We start from the raw sequence: 26,235 nt of genomic DNA, 5'->3' as shown, positions 1-26,235 counted from the left end.
CCTCCATGACTTCTGGGGCAGAGCTGAAGCAGCTGTCAGCCCTGGGTCTGCCAGAACAGCTGACCAGCAGCAAAACCCAGGGCCTGCCAGAGCAGTGGTCCCCAGCCACTGGAGCAGCAGCTGGGGTTGGGTCAGCTCCCCTGAAGCAGATGTAGCAGTGGGGCTGGGGCAGAAGCAGCTGCAGGCCTGGTCAGAGCTCTGCTTCCCTCCCCCCCAGGGTATTTTTAGTAAAAGTCAGGGACAGGTTGCAGGCTTCCGTGAATTTTTGTTTATTGCCTGGGACCTTTGCCTGACTTTTACTAAAAATACCCGTGACAGAATCTTAACCTTAATCATGACCAATCAATGTGATGGCACCAACCAACAAGCTTGTGAGCTGTTCTAAATGGAGACCCAGTGGAGCAGCAGGCTGGCATTCTGTACCAGTCTCCTCAGTCACTGTAGCATTTGGGCAGAGCACTTGGTAGCTGCTGGTCCTGATGGGTTGAGGGGCACCTCTCGGGGAGCCTGTAGCTTGCAGAAAGGGAAAAGCCCCCGGACGATGCGCACTGGGGCGTTCACTCTGAGGCCTAACGATACTCTACCTGGTACTGGCTCCGAAGTCCATTGGCTGCTGGGTTGCGCCTGTGCCCTGCCCTGCCCTGCCCTGCCCAGCCCAGCCCCTATAACGCCCCGGGGTGCCGCGGAGACTGGGCAAGGGCAAGGCTGGAAGCCTGGCTGCTCGGCGAGACGCTGTCTCTTTAAATCCTTCCCTCCCTCGGCCTCCCCCTCAGGACGCGTTTTTTTATGAATGAAAAACGTCCTTGCAATTATTATGCAAATTAGGCTGTGCCGACTGGCTGGCATTCCCAGGAGAATAAATTATGTATATTAGCGCTGGGAGGAGGCGGGCGCAGAACTCGTCGCTGGGGCACTGGGACCAATCAGAACGGGAGGCGCCGCAGGAACTCGCGCCATTGGGCGGTGGAAAGAGTAAACAAGCAGTGATTGACGACTCCTGGAGGGACTGTGGGCCAATGAGGACGGGGGGGCGGGCTCGGGAGGCCGCTCAGGCTCTGGCAGCGCAAAGATTCTGGCTCCTAGCGACTCCGCGGCGGCTGCGAGGCGCTACGGGACCCGGTGAGCACGGGTCGGGGTGAGGCCGCAGCCTTCCTGGGGGAGGGGGCTGCGCGGCCGAGGAGCGCACGGGGCTCGGGCTGGCGCAAGAAGTGGTGAACGCGCGTGTGTGGGGGTGCGGTCGGGGAGGGGAGCACGGAAATAGGGGTGCAGGAGGATGCGCACGGGGCTTGGGAGGCAGCGAGAGGGGTTTGGGGATGCGGGCGGGGACTGCGATGGGCGTGTAGGGCTTGAGGGAGTGTAAGCGGGGGGCGAGCGGGGTTTGGGGGTGCCGGAGGAGGTGCGCGGGAATGGGGTACAGGGGTGGGGTGCCCGTGCAGGTGAGGGGCTTTGGGGACTAGGGTGTGGGAAGTACAGGGGGGGGCGCGCTGGGCTTGGAGGTGTGGGGGTGCGGGTGGAGTGGGGGTGTGTGCAGGCGGTTGAAGCTGGGGGTACCTAGAGTGCGAGACATGAGTTTGGGGGTGCCAGGGCTATGCATGTTTGGGGTACAGGAGGGTGCGCAGGCGAGGCTAGTCTCGCCGTGCATGTGGTGGATGTGAGGTTCATGGGGTCCCGGGAGTGGGCAGGCGTTGAGGTGCACAAAATGTGGGGGGGCGGGAGCAGGTGGATGGGGCTGGAGTATAGGGGCGCGCAGCAGCCTGCTCCAGCTCGGGGCTGCCGGACGGAATGGCTAAGCTTGGCTGCGGCTGCTCGGAGTTCTACGAATGTGGGCGATTTGTGAATGAAGCATTAAGTTTCCCCTCAAACCGCGAGGGTGGGGGCTGTCTCTCCCGGGGCTGTGGGGGCGGGGGGCGCATCTGAAGGAGTTTCATGAATGGGGAAAGCTGGGAAGTGTGTGCCTTGTTTTGTGAATGGGGCCCTGCGCTGGGGATCCAGTTACACTCTACCTGCTGCTGCTCCCTCTTCCATTCATAAAGCTAAAGCCAGATTTGTGTTGTGGGGGAGGGGATGCTAATTTTATTGTTTGACTGTTAAAGCTTTCCTGGGGGCACAAGGAAAGGAACAGGCGAAGAAGTGGCTTAACTACAGGCACAGTTAAATACGTGAGGTCTAGAGCTCTCTAAAAATGCTGCTGTTATTGAAGAACTGGACCCAACCGCTACTTGGGAAGGATTTCTGGACTCGAGGCATCTCCTTTGCATTCTTTCCTGCACTACTGAGTGTTGGAGCAGGACTCTTAACATTTTAAGAGCAGGCTTTAGTCTGTAACGCACAATACTGCTTGGATATGGAAGCTGAAAAGGTCCCTCGCCTCCTAGCTGTTATGAAACTTGTGGTGTGCATTTTTCCTCTTAATGCTAAATATTTAAATACTAAATTCCTTATTTCTGTTTATGGCAAGAAGAAGTAGAAGACTTATATGCCATTGGATGCTTTTAAAAAAAATGTACTGCAATTGTAGCAGCACAACAATCCTGCACTCCATTTCACACCAAAACTACTCAATGTTTTAAAAAAGCAGTGAAGTGAAAGTTGCTCTTTAATTAATTTACAACAGTCTGGCTTCTGGAATGGCAAGAGTTGCATCAATAGGGGAGTAGTGATTTTCTGCTTCATGTAGACTTCAGTGTCAGCTGAACATATAGAAAATGTTTGCTTTTTGTTACTGGGTGTTTATCGTCTCAAACATATGAGGGCTTGGGAAGCCAAATGCTTTTCTTAAAATAATGATTTTAATTATTTTAAAATGGCCCCTAGAGAAGTATTCTCTCTCTTTCCCTGGCAGTACCCACAAGAGTTAAACTTTATTTTCTGTTGTCTTTTGGTAGATTAGCTCTTTCATATTTGTAAAGTAAACTGGGACTTACTTTCCATGGACTTGTTGCTATTTATAGCTATCTCTTAGCCATGTAGAGAGAGAATATTTGTACTCTGCGCAATATGATCTCTCCCTTGTAATCCACGCCTTTGCCCATATGCTTGCTTTTAAGCAGTTGTAATCAATCATTAGTGATGTCACAGCAGTTTCCATAGTAACTATGTGACATCACAAACTAAAGGTTGTGACCTCTCTGTTGAAGCAAGAAGTTAGGTTATAGAGGAGAAACTTGTGAATGAAGATGATCAATCATAGCAAGTTAATTGGTAAGGGGAGAAAATATCAGAGAGTAAATGGATTAGTCTTTAAACATAGTGTGTTTGATGTGTGTTAATTGAGCCCAGCAGTTAATCTTTAAAGCTCGCAGGCAGTGTTCTTTCCATGCCATTAGAGAAGGGGAAGTCTGTTCAGGCTTAAAGGCAGATCTTGATGCTCTGCATCTTTTTTTGTTCCTTAGTGTTCAATCTGCCATAGTAGGTACTTTGAAGAAAACCCTCTTTCTCTGGAATTGGCTTCAATGCTGAAAACATTTAAGGGGATACTGAAGATATTGAAACACAATGGATGGCTTTTATGATCAGCAAGTCCCATTCATGGTCCCAGGGGTAAGTCTTGTTTGTCTCTGCCTCCCAAGCATTTTTTGTTCATCTCTCTTACCATAAGATTCCTCTTCCTTTGTCTAGCGTGTGCTGTCTCTGGTAAGCTTGCTGTGTCCTTCATGGCAATATGTGGTCTCTCTTTCAGCAGTCTTGCACAGAGGAATGTCGAGGCCGGCCAGTGACTGACAGAAAAAGGAAGTTTTTGGACACTGACCTGGCGCATGATTCCGAAGGTAGTTAAGTTTCCCCCTCTTCATTAAGATTCAGTTTAAGTTGTCACTGCTGCTTCTTTTCTCCATAAAAGCTGAACCTTTTTTTGTAACTGTTCTACACAATTCTTTTCTTCTGTTTTAGAACTGTTCCAGGATCTCAGCCAGCTTCAGGAGGCTTGGTTAGCTGAAGGCAAGTCTTCATCTCTGCCCCTTTTCTCTATCACATTTTCTAATGCACATGTATTTGGAACGACTAAACTATTTTACAACCCCCCCACACTTTTTTTTTTTTCCAGCCCAAGTTCCTGATGATGAACAGTTTGTCCCAGATTTTCAGTCTGATAACTGTAAGTAACTCCATAGCTTATTGTATGTTTTGCTGTGAAGTGCTTTGATTCTCTGATGTGATAAATGTTATGCAAAATTCGATGCTGCTTTGAGTTGTTCCCTTATTACAACAATGTAAATATAGCTGTTTTCTGCACTAACTCATGTAACTCAGTAGGGTTAAGAAGAAGGTAGCATGCAGACTTGCACGGTTTTGGTTCCTCAAGATGAGGTTAGCCTATATTTCAAAGTAGTCTATCTTGACTAAATAGCTGTATAAAGATATTTTAGCATTTGTGAACTTGCATCTCTGGGATTCTTTTGAACACCCACTGATTGATTCTCCATAATACAGTAGCTTTTCAAATCCATTTGATAGGCACACAGGTGCAGTGCTACTTGGATAGCTAACATCTCTCTGTGATGGCATTGGAGCTTTTCTAGCTGTAGCCTAGTGAGGCTGTCAAGGGCAAAGCTGACTGGTGAAACTCGAGCTGTGCTGAGCAGCAGCAGGGAGCATTAGTCACTGGCAAGTAGGCATGTTTAAGAAAAGATTGATGAAAATGCAGTCCCTTGTGAATTGCATCAGAAAGAGAATTGTTCCTTAGTCACAGTGATGATAGAAAACACCTGAGCCAGTTAGAGTTCCTATTATTCCCCCCCGTTTATATGCAGCAGGCTGTTTGTGTCTGTATGTTCTCCCTGTGTGTATTTTGGACTGACCATACTGGCATTAGAGGCTAAGTAAAAGCAGGATGTTCTTGGATTGTTAACTCCAAACATAAATACCAGCTTGGTCTTTATTAATAGGCCTTTGTACTAAGTCATACTGCTGCAGAACATAGAGGAAATCAAATTTAGCCTGCAGTGGAACAGATTCTTTGCTGAAACTTTGTCACAGCATGCAGCAGAGTATCTTATGCTACAGTAAATGCATGTTAATTATTGCTCTTTGATTACTTCTAAGCGAGTGGGATGCTTGCCATGAAACTGCTCCAGACAACCAACATTTTTTACTTTCTCTCTCTGCTTGGAGATAAAAGGCAGGCCTGGAGTCAGAGACACAGGTCTGTGTTGACATTCTAGCCCAGCCCTTCCAGTTCTTGCCTGGAGCAGTATAAACTGCAGTGTGTGTGGGAGGGTGACTCTTTTGGCAGAGGTTCTTTCAAATGCCTCTCGGCAGTCTTATTTCTGTGCAACCTGAGGAGCTGCCGAAATGACCGCTCCTGGTCGCTGGGGTTTTCGGAGTGAGCCGAGAGACATAAGCTTTCGGGTCGAAGAGGCTTGTCTGTGGCTTGGGTGACTAAAATGTGTTGTGCTGCCGCAGAAGGTAACTTAACTGAAACAAGCTGAGTAAAGAGGAGTTTGTTGAAACGAGGCTGTCCAGGTAACTCCAAATCGACATCTTGGTTTTATGGCGTAGCAGCACTAATAGAATTTGAATATTTTTACTTAGGCTAAGGCAGTTCATCCTCCTGCCCTTGAAACCTAGAGCACCTGATGCAAAGGGCAGAGGAGAAAGAAGTGGTGGAAGGCTTCGGGGGGCGGGGTACGCTATGTGCCATAGTCTGTCCTGCCCCGGGGAAACCCTGTGCCTGCTCAGAGTAGCTTGCTGCATTGGTGCCTAAACTTGACTTGAAGTGAGAGGTTTGGAGAAACCATGTACTTGCCTCCCACCTCCTTAAGAAGCATCCTGCAAGCAGCACCCTGGGCAGTGGCAGGACCTGAGCCAGCGTTGGGGTTCTGCCAGGCTTTCTGTGGCCTGATGGGGAGGAGAAAATAAGGAGGGGGACACAAAACCTGCCGCGGAAGCAGTGAGTTGAGAGTGTGCTAGCACACTGCCAGCAAAGCTGGTAGCAGCCAGTGCTGGCTTGTTGGCTTCCTTCTCTCTCTCCCTCACCTGCTGGATGGGAGGGAGAAAACTGAAGTCTCCCCTAAGGGAGCTGGCTGGAAACGAGGAGTATCCGAACAGACTTGCACTTTCAACAGAAAGCTGGTTTGGGGCTACAACCTTGATAGTTTTGTGTTTGTTTGTAACACCCTCACTGGCCTGTAAAGAGGGATACAAATATTACATATTGTAAAAGGTCATGGTGGCCTGGAATGCACCCGTGGGCAGCTTCCTCTGGGTGGGATGGCAGTCTTGCACTCCAGTAGCTTTCCTTTGATAAACTGAATGGTCAAGAAGTACTAAGGGGAGCATAAAGAGCACTTGGATTTCAATGCCTAGTGACGCCTATGAACACACTGCTGCAAAAACAGCATAGTCCGTGTTTCCTATTGCACGTGCGGTCTTGGCATTGAATCCAGCTGCTGCACTATTTAAAGGGACATTGTCAACACAAATGACACATTTGTCCTTATGTGCAATTGTTGAGATTGGGTGGGGGCCTTAATTTTGTGGGGTTTTGCTGTCCTTTGGGGATTTGACTGTGCTTTGTGGGTTTTGTTTCATCCTGCTGTTCTGCAATAACATGACAGAATACTCACAAATCACTGTCGGTGGCGCTGACAAGACGCACCACAAGAATGCTGGGTGTCTTTTCCAGTCTCACAAATGCCTCTCTGGAGGACAAAGTGTGCCCATAGTGACCCTTCCTGTACGCAGTTCCATGGCAAACATTCTTCCTGGCATTCTCAGGACTGGGTAAAGTCAGTCTCATCAGTCGCACCTTGCCAGAAGTTTGACAATGCAGTGAAGGCTTCAGGAGGAAAAGCCGCTACCAGTTTTTGCTGTTAATTTCACAGTAACGGAGATGGTCTCATCAAACCTGTTCCTCTGAAGATTTCCATAAGATCATACTTAAGAGCAAACTGGAGTTTAATAATCTTCTGGGTGACAGGGTCACTTTATCATGTGTTGTATCTAGGCTTGGAAAGATTTCATTTTTTAATTGGCAAATGTTGGTACACCTTGATTTTTTTTCACCAAACACACAAGCAAACAAATATGTCCATTGATGATGATAAACATTTACCAAGCGGCAAAGTAAGAAAACTGCTACCTGAGAACCCTAGAGTTCTTTAAGGGTATTGACTTTGTATATTTTGACGTGATGTGAACAGTGTTGCGTTTTAATGGTTATGAAACTAACTGTTTGAATGTGTGTCTCCTATCATTAAATAATTAGTCCGACCCCCACCATAACTTCCCACAGCTGCAAACATTAAAAAATGCTTAAAACCCATCATTTTGCACAACTTTGATAATTTAAATATATTGAAAAAATGTTTTAAAAAGAACATTGATATTCTCTGTTGAAATAAATATATAAAAAATGGAAGTCTGTCAAGCCTAGTTGTATCCTGTTATAATGTAGAGGAGAAACGATCCGCTGCTCTCCACAGGATAAGGGAGCCATGGACCTAAAGTTCCTCTCAGCCTTTGATGCTGGAGACTGAATTCCTGAACTGAGACCCTTTCCCAGTTGTAACTGTAACATTCATCTCCCAGAAATGGCTGGGGGTGGATGTGCACACAGCCAGGGGTTCCAGTGCATGGTTGGGGCAAAGGCGAGAGAGATAGGACCCTCTGTGACCTGTAGCCAATCGTACCCATTCGACAGGTGGTTAGTCTGAGGCAGGCAAATATTTTAAGGCCCTATTCCTGCTGTGAGCTCTCTAATGGCAGTTCCCTGTGTCGATTGCTACCTTCATTGATGCTCCACAGGGATCTGCTTCTGCAGGATCAGCGCCATGCTGTCTAACAGGCTGTTACATTTATGGTGTTCTTTTAAGCATCAGAGTTTGTTGTAAGCAAGCTTTTCCCTCGGGCTCTAGTAACACCTTAAGTCATTAAAGCAAATAAAGTCACATTGCTTTCATTTCAGAAGAGAGATGGTTTTGTGGTTAAAACCAAGAAAGCCAGGAGGCTGGTGTTCTGTTGCATGCTGTGCTATAGCTTTGCTGTGTGACCCCCATAGGCATGTCCCTGAATGGCAGCGCCCTGAGGCTTAAATAAAAGGCTGAACAGGCACAGAGTGGCGAAATGTGTGAACAAAACAAGTGAGCACCATGCTGCTGCATGCTCCAGAAATGCCCAAGTCTTGTGCTGTTTACTTGCATTTCTCTCCGCCTGGACAGCTGAAATCAGTGGAGTCAGCCAGTCCTATTATACGGTGGTCATTGCTTTAATATATTGGTTTAAAAAATGACAAAGAAAGTTCACTTGTTTATTGGCCTTCTCAGAGCTTGTTTCTACAGAACCTAAATCTGGGAAGATACTGGAGTCAACAGCATCCCTTCAAAGTCAGGTCATGGTTGAAAGGGGTTAAGCATGTGTTACTGCTATGAAGGAGAGTAGAAGGATTTGAATCAGCAAGTGTCCTTGAATTTACTTGTGAATGGCTGTGGTCTGTTTTGTTTGCACAGGAGACGGCCTGTTCCTTCTTTCTCACCCCCTTTGGAGAATCAGTAAAATGGGGAAAATAAAAGCTCTAGGTTGACATGAAACTGAGCCATGTTGAAGGCTTCAATTAGAGCTTGAAAAGTGTCACTCTCCTCCCCCTCCACTTGGACTCCTCAAAGAGACAAGATGGGATCAGCTCTAGGGGTTGGGTTGGGATTCTTGCTCTTAATATTTTATAGGCTTTATTTTAAGACCAGAAGAGGTCCCTAAGATCTAGCCCCAGGGGTTCGTAACTTGAGGGTTGTGAGTAGCCTTAGGGTATTACTGCCACTCACCCTTTTTTTATGGGGCCCAAACCTTTTCTCCACTGTGCGGAAAAGGTTGAGAACCTCTGATCTAGTTGGACCTCCTGAAAAGACCAACGCAGGACATAGTTGGCAGACATCTGCTTTTTTCCTTTCCAACTGCAAATCAGATTCTTATCTGCTCAAGGCTACTAGCTCACTGTGGTGAGCTAAGTGAGGGGCGATGGTGTTGGATGCCAGAATCCATTTATTTATTTATTTATTTATTTATTAAATATCCTAAACTTCGCCTTGTGGAAAGATGCTGAAACTAAGTCTTTAGGATTGAGTATACAGGCAGGGAACATGAGTTTGATGGGTCAAATGGGGCAAAGTGGTAATTTCTGGTCTGACTCATAAAAAGCAGTGTCAGGCTGATGGTGTGAAATGTAATAAAATGCTGTAGTGAAAGCCCGGCTGGGCAGACAGGTGTCCCTTCAATGGTGGTAGGACAGAGGGTCTATCCTAGGCTAATGTGTTGGTGCTGCCAGGGCCGGTGCAATCATTTAGGTGAACTAGGCGGTTGCCTAAGGCGCTAGCATTTGGGGGGCGCCATATTCTTCAGCAGTGGCCGGATCTTCGGCCGCCCTGTTTGCCACCGGCATTTGGGCGGAGGGAGCTGGGGCAGGGGAGCGCAGGGAGGGCCGCCTGCAGCAAGTAAGGGAGGGAGGGGGTGGCATGCAGGGGAACTCCCTGCCCCAGCTCACCTCTGCGCCACCTCCTCCCTGAGCACGCCGTGGCTGCTTCACTTCTCCCACCTCCCAGGCTTGCGGCACCAATGAGCTTAGGCACTGCAAGCCTGGGAGGCGGGAGAAGTGAAGCAGCGATGGCGTGATTGTGCACAGAGCTGGGGTGGGGGTGCCTGAGGGTGAGGGTCCCTGGGAGTGGGGGGTGGGGAGCTGCCACAAGGGGGGCACCTCAGGGAAGGGGCGGCGCAAGGTGGAAGTTTCACCTAGGGTGCGAAACATCCTTGCACCGGCCCTGGTGTTGCCCCCACGCAAGAGCAGAACTTGGAAGCGGCAAATTGCTTACCTGGCCAGTTCAAACATGGAGCAGCTCTTGTGGGTTCCATCCTGCCAGTACCACGTTCACGGCTGCATCTCATAATGGTATGGGGAGATGCGTTCTCTAACCTTCTCTATAGTTAAACTAGTCTCTTGCTTTTTTCAGCTTTTAATTATAGTGGAGAGCAGTAGAATTGAAAAGTTGGAAGCCTGTTTGCATGTTTGTGCTCCCTCACACGTGGCCTTTGAGACATCACTGCTCCAGCCGTGCTCTGGCACAGCAAACTTTTCCTAGGCAGCACCCGGGGAAGTGGTGCTGGTGCCAATAATGGATTATGATCACTTTTGTTGTTAGCTCACTGATGGGTCTCTTACTGGGGTCCCTAAGGGGTGTGAAGCACAGGAGGGTTTGAAATGAACTGGCAGAAACATGCCTCATTCCAAGGCTTGCTGTGGGGGGTGTCCTGGGCCCAGCTCTAGGGCAGCCTAGGAGAGACAATCAGAACAAGCTCTCCCCTGCCATGGGCTTTAATCCCCCAAAAGTAGCTGCTAAAGTTTATTTTTTCCACCTCTGGTACATGGAGGGACCTCTGCAGTTCATGCTCCTCTCCCCATTCCCTGGAACCTCGGAAATGCATCTATGCTCTGCTGGCCATGGAGCATGCTCAGTCCCTTGTGAGGATCAGCAGTTCTCCAAGTTGATTGCAGCTTCCAGAAGCAAAGCAGGGCTGCTGCGGTGTGGCTGGGCAGATCTTTCCTCCCAGTGAATAGGCGAAATAGAGAGGAATGGCGGGGGGGAGGGTCCCAGAGTGGTCCACTGCCCAAGTCAGTGAGGGAAATCTCCCCCAGACATTAGCACCCAGCAGTTCTGTTTTGAACAAAGGAGCCCAAGTTTAACTTCTTGCCTCCTCCTTTGGCTGAAAGGCGTTTCCGGCCCTCGCCACAAGCTGAGTTGCACAATCGTGCTGGTTTGGAGTGAACGCTGCAAGAAGCCAAAGTTCCCCAGCGCGGTGCAGGCCATTCCTGCAGTGTTTGAATTCCTTATGTAAACGTTGCGCACAGCACAGGCTTCTCTGTGTGGACAGCTGGTCTCTGTTATGATCTTAAGTGTTGTTTCCCTTTTCTTGAATGGTAGCGCTGAGCGGGAGGGATTGTTTTTTGGTCTCTGATGAATGGAGCGTTCCAAATTGGTTATGAATGGAGGGCGGTGCCCACTTGCAGACTTTTTCAATGAATAACCAGGCCCCATTGTGCTGCTGGCAGAAAAACAACCCGCTCAAACAACACAGAGGCTGTTGGAGAGAAACATGCCTGTGACTGACAGCTGGAGCACCTCCAAAATATGTTTCCTTTTGCTTTCCCGGCTGCTCAGCAAGGCCAGGCTTAATAGGTGTGATAGTCTTTCTCCCCAAGGGAGGGAATTAACACTAGGCATGCCGAAAGGCAGCCTGAATGTACTTGGGAAGTGTGGCTGCCGCTTAATGGGGGAGCGGGGCGGGGCGTGGTGGTGGCAGTAAACCTACCATGCATTGCCAAATGCCTCTGCCTTCACTAAAGCAAGATTTGATCAAGAGAGTAATTACTCGTCCCTGCCCCAGCGAATGGCACACTTGTGAGTGCCCGTCTCTGCATGTCTCCTGGAGGAGAAGTATCGGTCAATGGAAGGCCAGGTCTATACGCTGTAAAGGATTCTGCGGCGCCCTCTGATCTCAGGCAATTTTTTTTTTTTTAAATCTAGTGATGACCACCTTAATTAGCTGAGCCTGGAGCTGAGCTGCCTCCTCTCCATTCCTAGCTGGAGAGAAAACGGGAGAGTGACTTAGCTATGAAGCCTCTCTCAGGATTTTTCCTAGTCCCTTAGTACCAGCTGAGCAATGGGGGTTGGTTTCCATGCTGGGGGCATTAGCCCTGGGGGCATTTGGGGAGCAGCTAACTAGCCGGGAAGGCTGGGAGCACTTAGTTCAGGACTGATCTCTCAGAGTGTATGGGGGATTTATTCAGACTGAGTAGAGCTAATACTCCATTTCTGGTTAAGCCCAGCTGTATTGTTCAGTCGCTACTGGGTAAAGAACTCTGATGTCCTCCCTTGCTAGAGTGGCTGCTTTTAGCAATTAATTAGGTTAAGCATTTATTAGTTGGTTTAAAAAATTATATATAGTGAACAGACTTTGAGTATGTCAGAGGCAGCCTCAACTGGGAGTGATCTGGTTTAGGTTTTAAAGGGACACTGTCCTTTGAACTACTCAGAGGCATGGAATTTTTTTATTCCACCTTAATCTGACTAACTTGACTCTTAGTATTTCCATAAAGCCATCTGCAAGTTCAGACGGCCAGTAGGATGGGCATTTGAATTTGTCTCATGACTGCTTGTGCAGGCAGAAGCAGTGTTACTGCCAGTGCTGAGTTATGTGTGCCTCTGGGATCTTTGACCCACGGGGCTTTCTCCCAAAGGAGCAGTAATTAACGCAAGGCTGTAATTATTGGCTTCATACAGCAATGAACACTGCCTAAGTTCTCATGCATTTAACCCTCCATGTCCTGCCTCTCTTCCCCAACCATCCAAACTGCTCCATTCCACACCTCAGAACTCAATACCCAGCCCAACGTCTTCCAGCTGCCCCAGCGCTAAGCCAGCCAGGAACAGCTTTGTATGGGGTTCGGGGACAGCTTTGCTTCTTCAGGGGATTGGACAGGACTGGCCTGTGTCCCCCACCAGCAGGATCCTTGGGGTCCTCTTTTGCAGGAGCCATTAAGTCTCGGAGAGGAGGAACTTTTGCAGGTCGCTTTCTTTTGGCTAGTGGCAATAGCTCCATGAAGAAGGCGGAGACTATTTAGGTGCACCCTGGCATCTCGCTGCAATTCTAGCTGCCCAACTCAGAGCTGGTGTTATTTCAGTAGAGGGAAAGGGGATACTGCATTCCAGCTCTTAGCTTTTGAAGTAAGGAGATCAAAGCTGAGTTACCGAATGAGATGTGCCCCTCCCCCACGGCAGACCATACCCCAATCAAAACAGAGTATACACAGCAGCTGACAAACTTCAGCCTCAAGGTACAGTGGGGAGGAAAAATCCAGTAAAAGTAACTGGATTAGCCCCAACTTTTTGTGCTGCTTCTCTGGCTACCAGAGCTGGAACAAAATGAGGAGCATCTTGACCCGTAGAGAAGACGCTAGCCTGCTAATGATGTTTCCTCTGTCTCCTACTACAGAGGTAACATCTCTAAAATATCTAGCAGAAAATATAACTGCTGAGAATAAACCAGATTTCAGATCATAGAACCACAGAAGATTAGAGTTGGAAGAAAGCTCAGGAGGTCATCTAGTCCAACCCCCAGCTCAAAGCAGGACCAACCCCAACTAAGGGTACGTCTACACTGCACGATTATTTCGAATTAGCTTAAACCGATATTACAAAACAGATCTAATAAAATCGGTTTAGCGCGTCCACAGTGGGATCCCCGAAATCGATTGTTTGCGTCCATGGTCAAAGCTACCATCGATTTCAGGAGCGGTGCACTGTGGTGCTGTTCCTCAGCTATCCCATAGTTCCCACTTCCGTGTTGAGAGCACAGGCCTGATGGGCAGAAAACATACCCCGGTGGTGCTGGTACAGCCTCACCCCTCCCTTTGTGAAGGCAGCAGACAACCCTTTGGCGCCTTTTTCGCGGAGTGCATTGAGCAGAACGCCATAGCACAGCAATCTTTCCTTTTTTTTTTCACGGTGTGGGGGAAATAAACTGAGGAGCTGTTCCTGAACCACGCCAGACACTGTTTGAACCTACAGACAGTGGAGCTCAGCCAAGAATGCAAATAATTTCAGAGACTGCTGTGGACTGTGGGATAGCTGGAGTCCTCAGTACCCCACCCCCTTTTCATAGCGTCCATTGAGTCTCTGGCTTCCGTTACGCTTGTCACGCAGCGCTGTGTATCCTGGAGTTTTTTATCAAACGCTTTGGCATTTCGTGTCTGTAACGGGCTGATCAACAGATTGTCTCCCATACAGCGATCAGACCTAGTATCTCCCGTACGATCTATGCTGGAGCTCTTTTTCGATTCAAACTGCATAGCCAGCGTGCTGATCAAGCTCCACGCTGGGCAAGCAGGAAATGTAATTCAAAGTTCGCGGGCTTTTCTGTTTAACGCCCGCTGCATCCGAGTTCAGATGCTGTCCAGAGCGGTCAGTGCTGCACTCTGGATGCCGCCCGAGGCATAACGTCGATTCCGTCCACATGAACCTAATCCGAGTTATCACTATCGAATTAGCGCTACTCGCTCTCGTGAGGAGTTCCGAAATCGATTTAAGGAGCCGTTTAACTCGATATTAATGACGACGTCGTGTGAACGGATACAGCGTTAAATCGGTATATCGGCCATTAAACCGATTTAAAGTCGCAGTGTAGACCTGGCCTAAATCATCCCAGTCAGGGCATTGTCATGCTGGGCCTTAAAAACCTCTTAGGATGGAGATTCCACCACCTCCCTAGGTAACCCATTCCAGTGCTTCACCACCCTCCTAATGAAATAATGTTTCCTAATATCCAACTTAGACCTCCCCTGCTGCAACTTGAGACCATTGCTCCTTGTTCTGTCATTTGCCACCACTGAGAATAGTCTAGATCCATCCTCTTTGGAACCCTCTTTCAGGTAGTTGAAGGCTGCCATCAAATGGGAATTAACTTCTCCCGAGTTATCTGAAACCAAGCTGTGAGTGGTTCCTGACCCTGTTTGACAGCTGGCTCCCCAACCACCAGGGTGGACCTGCACATGGCTGGGTCTGCCTCACAGGACCTTCAGAGCCACAGTCCTGTTAAGCCTGATCAATGCGAAAAATAGCTGCAGCTTCAGCAAACAAGAAAGGTTAAATATATGGGACCGCCTGTCTGAAAAACCCCAAGGTGCCATTCTGTTGCCTTGCGGAAGCAGGTTCCAAAACCAGATGACTCCTAAGGCTTTGATAACCCATAATCTGAAGCTTTATATTCCGGGCTTTCTACAGCCATGGACTCTGCCTTCTGCATTGTGCTGTCGAGCAAACCACTGCCTCCCAGTCCAGTGGTGTCAGAAGGAAAAGCAGATTGACTAGCATGCTGCCAAGGGCAGGGAGTGCTCCAGAGACCAGAGCTCCACTAGCAGTGTCTGACCAGGGGAATTCCTACTCCCAGGAGCTTAGTGGACATTGTAATGGTGTAGCAAAACCCAGGGGACCTCACTGAATCAGATGGGAGCCACCCATGTCTGTGCTGCGTCAAAACTTGTAGTTGCCCCAAGTTTTGAGCGGGTCTGTCCTTGTAAAACACATGGGTCCTTCCTGCTTCCAACTTCACAGTTTCAAAAGTATTGGTCCACGATCGCAGACGGGGACAATCTGCTGGTGGGTTTGCTTGTGTGCTTCCCTTGTGGGAAGGCTTCTGGGGATGTGCATGTGAGCCGTTCACTCATGGAGGAAAAGCTTCCTGACTGTAAAATCTGCTCAAGAAGCTGGGCTCTCCAGCTTGGTTTGCCGCTGGCTCTTGGGAGGAAGCGTTTAATTGGGGGTTGTACTCCAGGCAAAGCTGCCTAGTAAAAAGTGTTGTCCATATTCTTGACCTCAGTTCAGCGGTGAAGTTGCTCTTTATAGAGCAGATCTGTCTAAATGGCTTCACCATCACTTTACTGCAAGCAACTCTTCATAGTCATTTCTTGACTGCCCTGACACCATCCACAAACATACAGGTGAGACCCTGTAGAGTGAACCTTAGCTGTGTTGTGCGCTGGGGATCACACCCACAACAGTGGCAGCTCCCCACTTCTCAGTCCAGAGTGCTCTAAGAATGGGGCTTGGATTATGATGTCTGACAAGCTGTAACAGTACATTCAGCTTTACAACGGCCAGATAAACAGCTGGCTGGACAAATGAACCAGGTGTGCGCCGAGGCATTACTTCTGTAGTTTTTATTCTGCTAATCTGCAAATGTTCTGTCCTTCAGTGGGTCTTGTTCATTTGCAGGTTAGCAGGTTTCTGCTGTATTCATGCAATTACAAGCTGCACTGCACTCAGTTTGTGCACTGGCTCCCTGCCGTGCCTCGGAAGCGTTGTCCTCCAGAACTAAACAGATGTTTCGTGTAGCCTCTGAGGTGTATTATAGATATGTCAACAGGCCCTCTTTAAACACACTCCTACCATGAGCTCTCAGGCCCATTCCCCTTCACCACAGTCACCACAGTTCTGCCCTTTCAGGGTCTGTCTATGCTGCATGCTTAGCCTGGGTCTGTGGGACCTGGGCGTATGTTCTAGGTGTTTCCAAGCCAGTTGTTGAGCATTCACGCTGCATTGCGAACCTGGGTTTACAGCTGGTGGACCTGGGAGTCTCAGTCGTGCTAAGTGTCCATACTGCACTGCTCAGATCTTCTGACTAGGATCTGCGTCTTGACGTGTGTCCACCTTGCAAAATGACAGGGCTTGGACCCAAGTCCCAGCAGCCCTCGAGCTCTGACCCACTCCCCAGCAGGGCCTTAGGACCTGGCCCCTGAGTGCTTGCTGATTTGCATCAGACTGATTTGTTTGTGGACAGAAGTGCGGCTTGAGCTTAATGTGCAGCGTAGACATACTTTCAGAGGCAGGCTCTGCACCGCCTTTCTTCCTTATTTGTGCTCCTCCACTGCCCCAGTGATCATTAATGCCCTTGCTTTGCACGATGGGAACATGCATTATGCTAAGCACCATCAGACTATTTCTGATGTGGTTATTGCATATCTGAGCCTCTGGCCGGCTGCCATCATGTCTGCTGCTCATCCCCCTCTGCTGCCTTCTCGCTCATGGAAAGAGCCAGCAAACACCATTTGTGTTAAATGGAGTCTGGAGGAGGGGTTGCTTTGTTTTTAACTCCCTTCTCTACTTGAAAAGGACAGTATGGCAGGCAAGCATGGTTCAGTCACCAACTCAGAAGAGCAGCATGTGATGTTCTACCCATACCCCAGCTGGGAGCTGTGTGGCAGTTCTCTTTATGCAGTCAGCAGACTCCCCCAGAGGCTGAACGACCACCTCTCTCCACACACTTGCTGGGCCAGAATCCTTGCATTTCATCTTTTCGCTTCTTCCCAGAGCTATGCCCAATACCAGCTGATGGTGGAAGGTGGCTGTCTATACTTAAATTGCAACAGTGGCACAGTTGTAGTGCTTCAGTGTAGCCACTCACTACAACCACAGTGGCTACAGTTAAAACCACTGCCCCAAGAGAATTTTTCTGTCAACTTAACACTGTCTGCAACAAGAGGGGTGGAGGGTTAATAGGCTAATTAAGTAGCTGGGGGTGTGTGGATTTTTCACACTCCTGCTGACATAGCTGGGTCAACATAACTGTTTAGTGTAGACCTGGCCTTAGTCTCTGTGTTTTCTGTGCAGGGGCTAAGTTTGACTGGGTGACATTTCACCCAGCTGCAAAGACCAGAAGGACTCTTTTTTTTTTTTTTTTTTTTTTTTTTTTTTTTTTTTTATAACCTAGTCTGAGCTCCTGCATGACACAAGCCAGAGAGCCTCATCCAGTCTTCCCACTACCCGCAGGGGAACCTGTTGGATTTTTCCAGCCTCATCCCCAGCCTGGTTTGTCTCTAGGGCCGGTGGCAGTCCAGTGAAGACAGTCAGGGCCTGTTACTGGAGCAGATAGTCCTGCTGGTGGGGTCAGGCCCAAGCTCTTGTTCCGTGGGTGACCGTTTCAGTGGCGCTCTAGCTCCCTGCAGAGCGGGAAAAGTGTAGTTGTTTCCTGTGGCTTGGTGATCATGGGTAGCCGCTGAAGAGACCAGCTTATAGAATTGTCACTGTTGTTTCTCAGAGCTGCGGGAATTCTGCTGGTCTCATATTAAAGAACTGTGATCACTCCTAGACATCAGTGATACTAGGACAAGGGGAGAGACTGGCTCCCTACTAGATGCCATATGCCACTCTATATGGGGAGTAAATACTGCCCTCCCACTATTCCAGGTCGGTCTCCTCTGGCCATGGCTGGTGGGGGAGCTCGGGTCTTGCTTCTGCATTGCTCTCTTGCTCCTTGGGGTGTGGTGCCACCACGCACTTGCTTGCTCTGGGTGAATTGCATGGATTGGGGCTGCAGCATCTGCACGGAGGTACTTCGGTCCCTTGCTCAGTGGGTAACCCCCTCCTCCCCACTCATGATGCACAACCAGTTCTTGCTTTGCAGCTGGCTTCTTCAGACTGAACAAGAAGCTTACATACCTCACAAGGTCCTGCCTTTCTCAGAATCCCTTGCTATCCAACCCACTTTCTAGTGGAAATCAGAATCAGGCTGTGCGAGGCCTGAAGCATCCCTTAAAGGGCCAGCACCCTATTAAAGTCCCCTCCGCTCTCTTTCCCAAACCCCTGTCTGTAGCTGAAGCAGCACAAGTCCCTGATCACTCTGACAAATAGTTTTCCCTTTGTGGGAGATGGATGCAGCCTGTATTCCTACATCCCCCTCCACAGGTGACAGAGACCGGCCAACAAACTCTCAGAGTCCACCTCTGAAAGGCACAGCTGTGCGGCCTGCTTGCTGAGAACAGGCTGGAGGCTTGTTCTCCATGTTAGCTTGTGTGTCCCTTCTTGGGGGTCCTGGCCCCTGTGTTCCGAGGCAGTATAAGGCAGATCTGCTTGCAGTTACTGAGTAGCGTTTGGATTGCAATGATGATGGCGAGGGTCACTTTCTGTGCGAGAAACAGCATTGATTCTTGGCCCGCCTGTGCCAGGCTGTTCGTCAGGAAGCTCCTGGCTTTCGAGGATGTGCTCGGGCAGTAGGAAGCAGGTGTGGATTTTGATGTCCTTGATAGAACAGATTATAGCCAAGAGGCCTGTCTGCTATCTGAAACCACTAAGATACCAAGGCCTGCTCCTTTAAAGTATGGACCTTACCCGGTGCCTAGCCAAAATTCCCTCCCTCTGCTACTGGGCAACATGCTGTGCACAGTTTCTGCTTGGATGGCTGCCCTGTAGTCTGGGGGAGGCTGAGTTCCAGTGGTGCAATAAGCAGGTCGCTTGCGAAGGATCCTCTGTGATAAAGGCGGTGTGTGACTGTAAGCCCCATGTCCTGAATTGTAAGTGGGGATCATACGTTACTGTCACAAAACTTTGGCAGAAATTTCAGATTTTAAGCATAAAGGGGAGTAAAATTAGAGAGATTCTGCTCTTAAAAAGGATTGTGTTGCATACTAATTAGTGCATGCAGTTAAGGGTTGTAAGTATCCATCCATTTCCTTCTCCCGCATGGCTCTGCGCTCGCTGAAATCCATGCCAGTGGATTGCAGCCATAGTCCCAAGTATGGAGACTGAAAAGCTGTGATGTATGTTAATCACTTCTTTCCTCCTCTGATTTTAGTGGTACTTCACGCCCCACCTCCGACAAAGATCAAGCGGGAACTCCACAGCCCTTCCTCCGAGCTGTCGTCCTGTAGTCGTGACCAGGCTCTCTGTGCTAACTATGGAGACAAGTGCCTCTACAACTATTGGTAGGTAGAACTGAGATTCGTCCCCCGGGGCCGCAGAAGGGGGGAGTGGCATGGGGACTGGGAAGCATGGAAACCAGACAGCTGGAGAATCCATCTGAGACAGATGTTGTCACCTCTGTGTTGCTAATGAAACCCCCTCTAGGCTTAGTTGGAGGGGAGATTTGAAAGAGCATTTGCTTTGAGAGCTAGCTTCTTACTGATTAAATTCCTGAGCTCACGGAAGTGAGGGCAGTGCCAGGCTGCACAGAGCATCAAACTTCCTTGTGTTTCCGTGAGCACTGTTCGCAATTGCTGATTTAAGTCGTAAAAACAACCCTAAATACACAAATGGGCAGGATTGGCTTCTGAGAGATGTTTCTGTAGGGCTCTCGTATGTTAACGTGCACCAGGGCAGTTGTTTAGACATCCAAAGGGCTGCAGGAATCCTGGACAGTGCAGTGCGTGCAGGCTCCTTCAGGATGCTCATTTCCCTAGAAATGAAATCTACACGGCTGTCTAACGCATAGTGCCATCTAACTGCTAGTGAGCACTAGGTGATGCTCAGCTGCATGTTAACTACTAGTATCGATTAGCAGAAGTTGATCCATCAAACAGGTCACCGCTAACTCCTGCAGAATACACTGAAAACAGGCCTGAAGGGGAGTGGGGGGAAATGCGACAAGTTATTCTCTTACTTTTAATGACTGGAAGCTAAAATTATCTTTGAGGAAAACGTGTGGCAAGTGTTAAAGCAGGCCCCTGTGACGCAGCCTGTCTGTCACTCTTGTGAAGTACAAAGATTCCCTTGGGGCTGCTAGTGGATCGGGCTGTGTTAGCACTGTCACTGCCTGACAACCAGGAATGCAAACAAGTCTGAGTTGTTCTGAGCAGTGGGTGAAGCAGCGTGAAAGCTGTACTCACTACATCGTGGTCCTCTTCATCTTCTGTTCACAGTGCCTATGACAGGAAGCCCCCTGCTGGGTTCAAGCCATTAACCCCACCTGCCACGCCCGTGTCCCCTGCCCAGCAGAGTTCCTCGCTTCCTTACCCTCCACCCGCTGCATCAGTGCAGGCTGCTGCCCATGTTGCCCCAGCAGGCCCGCTGCGGGGGACTCCCCCGATGTCTGCCCCGCATGCTCTCCAGGAGCCAAGGCAGCAAACGTTCGCTGTGCCCCGGCCACCTCATCAACCCATGCACATGCCAAAGATGATGCCTGAAAACCAGTATCCAGCAGAGCACAGGTAATGAGCCAGGTTTGCTTTATCACATGGTGCATGCAAGGCAAGAAGCCAGGTGTCTTGTGTTCTGAACTCTTTCCTTGTTGGTTTTGCTCATTTGACCAGAGGCGACATGCAGGGTCACAAGCCTCTTTTCCCTCCCACCACCTCGCTTGGCATGTACTGAGCATGCTCACATGGACAGAGCATCAAACTGTAACACTGCTGAAGCCTGCTGCCCTCATGTCCCCCCCCCCCCCCACCCCCCGCCAACCACTATTATTGGCAGGGATGCGTCATCTCTTGATCTCACACCATGTGTTGGGGACAGGAAATACAGTTTTCTATGGGGCACTGCGGTACCTGTGGCGTAGTTGCTAACGTTCCTTCTCCAGTCCTGAAATCACAGGATTACTGTAAGCTGGGGTGGCTGGCTTGTAACAGCACACTTGTCAAGGTATATCACCTATTTCAGTGTCAAATATTAGGCAACTTTCTCCTCTTTTTCCCTCTCCTAACAGAGAGTGAGCCTGGGGGCTGCCTTGTCCTCCCAAAGGGAAAACAGGGTTACCTCTGACTCCAGTACAACAGCTTGCTTCTGGAAAGCCTTCCTTTGCCTTCACACAGCACTAGAGAATCCTGTCTCCGGACTATGTCTTGGATCCATGCCTAAAGGGCTCTTCTGGCAGTTTGCTTCATTGCCTAAATGATCGATGTTAATATTGGAAACTTCCTTCGCGGTAGTTTACACCAATTACTTGGATCTCTGCGGATTTTTCTCTGAGCTCTTTTCTTTTGAAAAGACGCAGGTCAGCAGCCTTGGAGACTGTCTGGGCTCTTCCCAGAAGAGACACAGCATTAGCCATGATGGCACTGACACCCTCCCACCCCCCTCGGAAATTTCTCTCAAACTACTATCTGGCTTGGGCGGTGGGGGATGACTTCCTCTAGGGATGAGCTGTTAGTTTGGTGTGTCTGCCCGTTTTGCTCATCAGACTGATACTGCAGTAAATGTGCCGATCAGAACCAGTGGTGGGTTTTGTTGTAGAAGCTAGTCAAACAGCACTTGGACTGGGACCGCTAAACTAATTTGATTTTAGGAAATGGAGCAGCTAGTTCTTTGGATCACAAAGACCCAGGGTGGGATTTGAACTGATTTTACAGAGCTGATAGGTTCTGTTTACTATCCATTCCCACATCGCTTCTGTCATCACTTACTGATGGCAGTAATTGAGTCTCATCTTTAGAACATGCCTTTCACGTATCTGTAGATACACTTTGGGTATCTTGACCCCCTTCCCATCTCTTCCCTAAACTGAACATGTCCCATTCTCTTAAGACCAAGGAGAAATTGTTTTCCAAATCTCGCACTGTATTGCTTTCTTCAGAATTCACTAGTTCCTTTAGAACATTTTTAGTATGCTGCCCATACACTAATATAGTACTGACTCAAGCTGAGGATTAATCTGTCTGAGTCAAGCCAGATTACCTTCTGCTTTTGCCACGTGACTCCCCCTTCACAGAGCCAAGTAGATGAGTTTTTTGCTTTTTTTGGTGAATTGCACTGTTTCTCTGTTCCTGTTTGAAGTTTAATGCACATATGAAAACTGCAGAGCCTGGATATATATATTTTTTAATGGGCTTGTTGCAACATTTGTCACTTCCTGCAAGAATCTCAGCTACTTTCTTCCTCCTTGAGAACATCCTCTAGTGGAGCCAGCACCCTGCCACCCTGTTTGTACGGCCTTGCCAAAACTTTTGGCTGTACATCCTCCACCTTGGTTCAAGTCCTCCGAGCTTTGGGGGTGATGTGCTAGGAGTACTTGTGTGTTCTGCAAAACAAGGCAACATTCCCAACATGTGTTTTTTTCCACTTCACCCCAACTTTCCAGCAACGCAGACCACAATGCGAAGCCCTTCTCTACAGTACCACTTGCTTGCTCATCTGTCGATGTAGTCATTCTCTCCTGTTTGGAAATCACTTGACAGTTGCGCTTCCTTGACCTCGGATTATTGTGTTGCTTTTATCGCACTTCTGCAATTTGTTGAGATTGTACTGTGTATTTTAACCATAGCCTCCCAAGTGCTTGTAAACCTTCCCGTTGCTGTGTGTCTGACACTGCTCCACGTTGTTTCTACTCAGTCCATTGCTGGAGAGCACCATGACAGCCCACTTAGTTCTACCTTTCAGCCTGAGGCTGAATTTTATCAGTTACTCTGCTTGACTCTTGCCAAGCTGTATATCCATCTTATTCCATCAAAGTCACCAGAGAGAGCTATGTGGAACATATCTGCACACACAAGACCGGCTGCAGTGACAAAGATGTGCAAAAAAAAGCATCTGGGTTCAACCTAGTTTAAACAGTTTGTTTGCTGTTTGTTCATGTCCTTTTCCTTAAGCTGATGCTGCTACAACCTGGGTAGGTAGATTGCTTTAAAAGACCTAGATGGGCTTTTGCCTAGTTCAGGGGGCAGGAAGTCTGCATCCTCATCTGTAATCCTTAGTCTGAGTTAGCCACGCCATTGATTTATTGCCTCCGAAGTGCCATAGACGTGCATGGTGGTGCATTTAAAGATGGAATCTGCTGAAATAACAGGGGAATGGAAAGCAGGGTGCTGGTTAGCTACAAATGGAGCTGGCCAGTCTATCTGTCAGGTTCCTGTATTTCTGCCTCTGTAAACGGGCGCTTCATTTTCTGCCTCAGCTGCGGGAAGTGGATCGATCTCACAGAGGAACAGGCAGGGCAGGTGGGGGCTATAGTCCAATGAAGGTCAGTGCACAAAGTTGGCCATGCTTTATTTTAAGCAGGATGAGATGTGAAATGCTTCCCTAATCTGCACAAGTGGAAACCATAGGAACACAAGTCAACACTGGGCTTCAAAAGCTGAGCCCACCTCCCTGGATATATCTGCTCTCATCTTTCTCCCCTCACTTCCCCCTACCCACTCCAAAAAAGCCCTAGTGAATGGCACTAGCATCTGAGGTCGCCTTGCAGCCCCCAAGCTCCAGACGACCTGACAGCTATGCTTGGGCTACTGGCTCGCGCCCGTCCGGAAGTGCCTCTTCCTGCGGAGGCCATACCACCACAGTGCTAGAGTTTCAGGCTGAAAGGTTAGAGGGGCACCCATCGGAAGTGGAGTAATCCAGGCCCGTCAGCTGCAAAGGATCCAGTTACAAAGGTCCCAGGGGCCTTGGTGCTTGGGAAAGGAACTGATTGGTAGAGATCGCCTTTCAAGGTGCTAAGATGTTGAACAGCAAATTGTGGGGTGGGGGCTGGGCTGGGCTCCTGTCCACATCTCTCCCAAGTCACAGCACTCAGCCTCTGGAGCATTACAAATAGGGACGGATGCCTTTCACATCCCGATCTCCTCCCCTGCAGGCGCCAGCTGGGGGTTCCCCGGCATACCCTCTGCCCGGGTACAGCAAATCGTAACTTGTGCCTGCCGCTGGCACACACCTGGGCACCGTTCAGTGGCTTCCTTAACTGGAGCGTTAAGGATCCAGGAAGGATGTGTGACAAGGTTTGGCAGCAGGTCACTTGGCTAGAGGTGCCTCAGATGGGCTGTGTTCTGCAATGGCCCAGGTTGATCTCTGCCAACTTCAGCATCCATGAGAGCTCGGAGGCCCACACCCCACCAGGGAGTTAAATACTTAATCCCAGCCGCAGAGGCAGATTAGAGGCCACTTGGCTTTCTCAGGTTGGAATGGATTCAGCGTTATGTAATTGCCGGCTCCTCAGTCCAAGCTGTGTGACAGCGCAGGAGCAGAACTTCCTGGGGCTCTTCTCTCCTCTGTCCCCTGTCTATGAGGTCTTGTCCTCAGCAAGGGGTAGAAACAGGGCTCCCTGGTTCCCCTGGAGGCAGGTATTCATCTCACATGCTTGCTGTAAGGTCATGGCCAAGTGGACCCCTCTTCTGGGGCCTAGACCTTGCCATAGCCACGTCTGTGTGAATTTCCTTGATGCAAGTGGCCTTGTTTACCAATAGCTGGCTAGAGGGCTCTTGACCAAGGAGCCAGTAGTGATGGCCTGGCCAAGAGGGACTGAACTGACTTGCTCCGAATACCGCACCCATGAAGATGGTGAAAATCACAGAGAGGCAGGGGAAGGCAGTGACTTGTCATTCCCCCATCCTCACCTGGATGTAGCCTGGTGATGGCTCCCATAGCAGCACAGGAGGCGGGCGTGGGGAGGGGCCTAAAGCCAAGCTGTCCTGGCTGAGAGTGTGTGTTCCCCTACTTGGATGACTGGCTAATCCAGGGCAGTCTGGCACAGGTTACATCTCCTGATTCCATCTCTAGGGTTTTTGATGAGCTACCCAGGTACCAGCTTGTGCCTGGGGAGTGGAGACTTGGGAGTTGGGCCAGATGTTGGAGAGAGTGAAATAGGTTTGGCCGGGCTGGGCCCACCCCATCTCTCATGAGCATCTCTTGACGTGGTCTGCACAAAAACTGCCTGAATGCTGCCTTCACCTGCCTGAGTCTGCCACGGGCTAAATCCATCCAGGCCCACATGGCTGCTGGTTTTGTCTTATCCTGAGTGGTGGGCTGACAAGGGACTGCAGAGACCCTGATCATAAAGTTCACATAGGGCTTGGTAGCCTAACTGCACCCCATTTAAAAACCCATCTGCATTGTGGGGGACCGTGGTGGTTCTGACAATGTTGCTGGTTCGGTTTGAGCCATGTTGCTCCTGTGATGAGCTAGCTTTATGTGTGGAAAGCCACTTTCCAGGTGAAGGTGACTGTGGTGCTTTCAACGAGGGAGCTCCTGGCCCACCATCTACCCTGTCTTCCAAGGAGAAGACGGTACTGCGGTGCCATCGGAGACTCTTCCCCAAGATGGTGTTTGAACTCTACCAAGGCTGTAGCCCTGCCAACGTCCTTCCCACACTGCTGCTTCAATTCCACAAGGCCCTTCTCCGCATGTTTGGTGTCACGGGGTTCTAACACCCCACTTCTCCTTTCATGTGCCTCAGGTCCCCAAGTAAAAGGCTGGCTGAATGTGAGTCACTGCTGTGAGCTGGCCCACTTACATCCACCAGCAGGTCTCTCTCTCCCCTCGGTACTTACGAGGGCCTTGCCCTCCTCCCCCCTCTGTTATCGCGTCCCCTGGTTTTGGGTCATTCTGTGGACGTGATGGGCTCGCTTTCTTTGGACAGCCTTTGCTTCCCACTGGCTGGAAGGGTCCATGGGTGGTAGCTAGAGCCTTGGGAGGGATCAAGACATGTTTTTCCCCCCACTGCAATATGGCTGCCTGTAGAGCCCCCGAACTCTAAGGTTTTTGGTCTCTATCTGTCTCTTCCTAGGGAGTAAGAAGCCCAGGACTGAGAATCCTTTCATGATAACTGCAGAGAAGCAGGGTTACAAACTGTCCCTCGCTTCTCTTTAAAAGACCAAACCAGGCCCTTGGTCCAGCCCTGACCGGCAGCAGCAGCAGCATGCTCCTAGCCACGTGGGAAACCTCCCATCTAACCTAGTTCTCAAACTCCATAATTCTCTGCTATAAGTCTCTGTGCAGCTACCTGGTAGGAGCTGGTTCCTCCACAGTGAATGGTTTGAGAGGCAATTGGAGAATGTGAATGCCGCCCGAGCCCTACTTATAAATGCCCTCTTCATCCATTCCACAGTGCTTCCATATTGGCTCCCAGGGGCGGAGTGGGAGCATTGCTCAGAAACCTAAGGCTGCAGCTAGTTAGCTCAGAATTGCAGCTCAGTCTCTGTTTCAGAGGGCGAGTGCATTTGACACCTGTAATCTCAAGTTAATGAATGTCTTCGGTGGGGTCCCTGGGCATTGCCAATAG

The 26,235-nt window shown here is 49.4% G+C and overlaps 1 protein-coding gene across 3 annotated transcripts in view; it reads left to right on the top strand.

Annotated features, from left to right (window-relative positions):
* The first annotated feature begins 1,038 nt into the window (after positions 1 to 1,038).
* ETV5 (ETS variant transcription factor 5) overlaps positions 1,039 to 26,235 on the top strand; it is a 38,885-nt gene continuing 13,688 nt past the window's right edge. The window contains exons 1-7 of one of the 3 annotated variants that reach the window (XM_032772478.2): positions 1,039 to 1,119; positions 3,393 to 3,540; positions 3,683 to 3,767; positions 3,889 to 3,936; positions 4,043 to 4,093; positions 19,108 to 19,237; positions 20,171 to 20,458. In XM_032772478.2, coding sequence (XP_032628369.1) covers positions 3,496 to 3,540; positions 3,683 to 3,767; positions 3,889 to 3,936; positions 4,043 to 4,093; positions 19,108 to 19,237; positions 20,171 to 20,458 — 647 coding nt within the window. In that variant the 5' untranslated portion in view covers positions 1,039 to 1,119; positions 3,393 to 3,495. Of the gene's footprint in view, positions 1,120 to 3,392; positions 3,541 to 3,679; positions 3,768 to 3,888; positions 3,937 to 4,042; positions 4,094 to 19,107; positions 19,238 to 20,170; positions 20,459 to 26,235 lie in introns of those variants that run through there. The other 2 variants (XM_032772475.2, XM_075068608.1) reach the window with 2 other exon arrangements.

The sequence above is a fragment of the Chelonoidis abingdonii genome, chromosome 8, assembly GCF_003597395.2.
Source record: "Chelonoidis abingdonii isolate Lonesome George chromosome 8, CheloAbing_2.0, whole genome shotgun sequence".
Classification (NCBI taxonomy): Eukaryota; Metazoa; Chordata; order Testudines; family Testudinidae; genus Chelonoidis; species Chelonoidis abingdonii.
The sequence above is the reverse complement of the archived record's forward strand: the minus strand, read 5'-3'. Positions and strand labels throughout refer to the sequence as shown.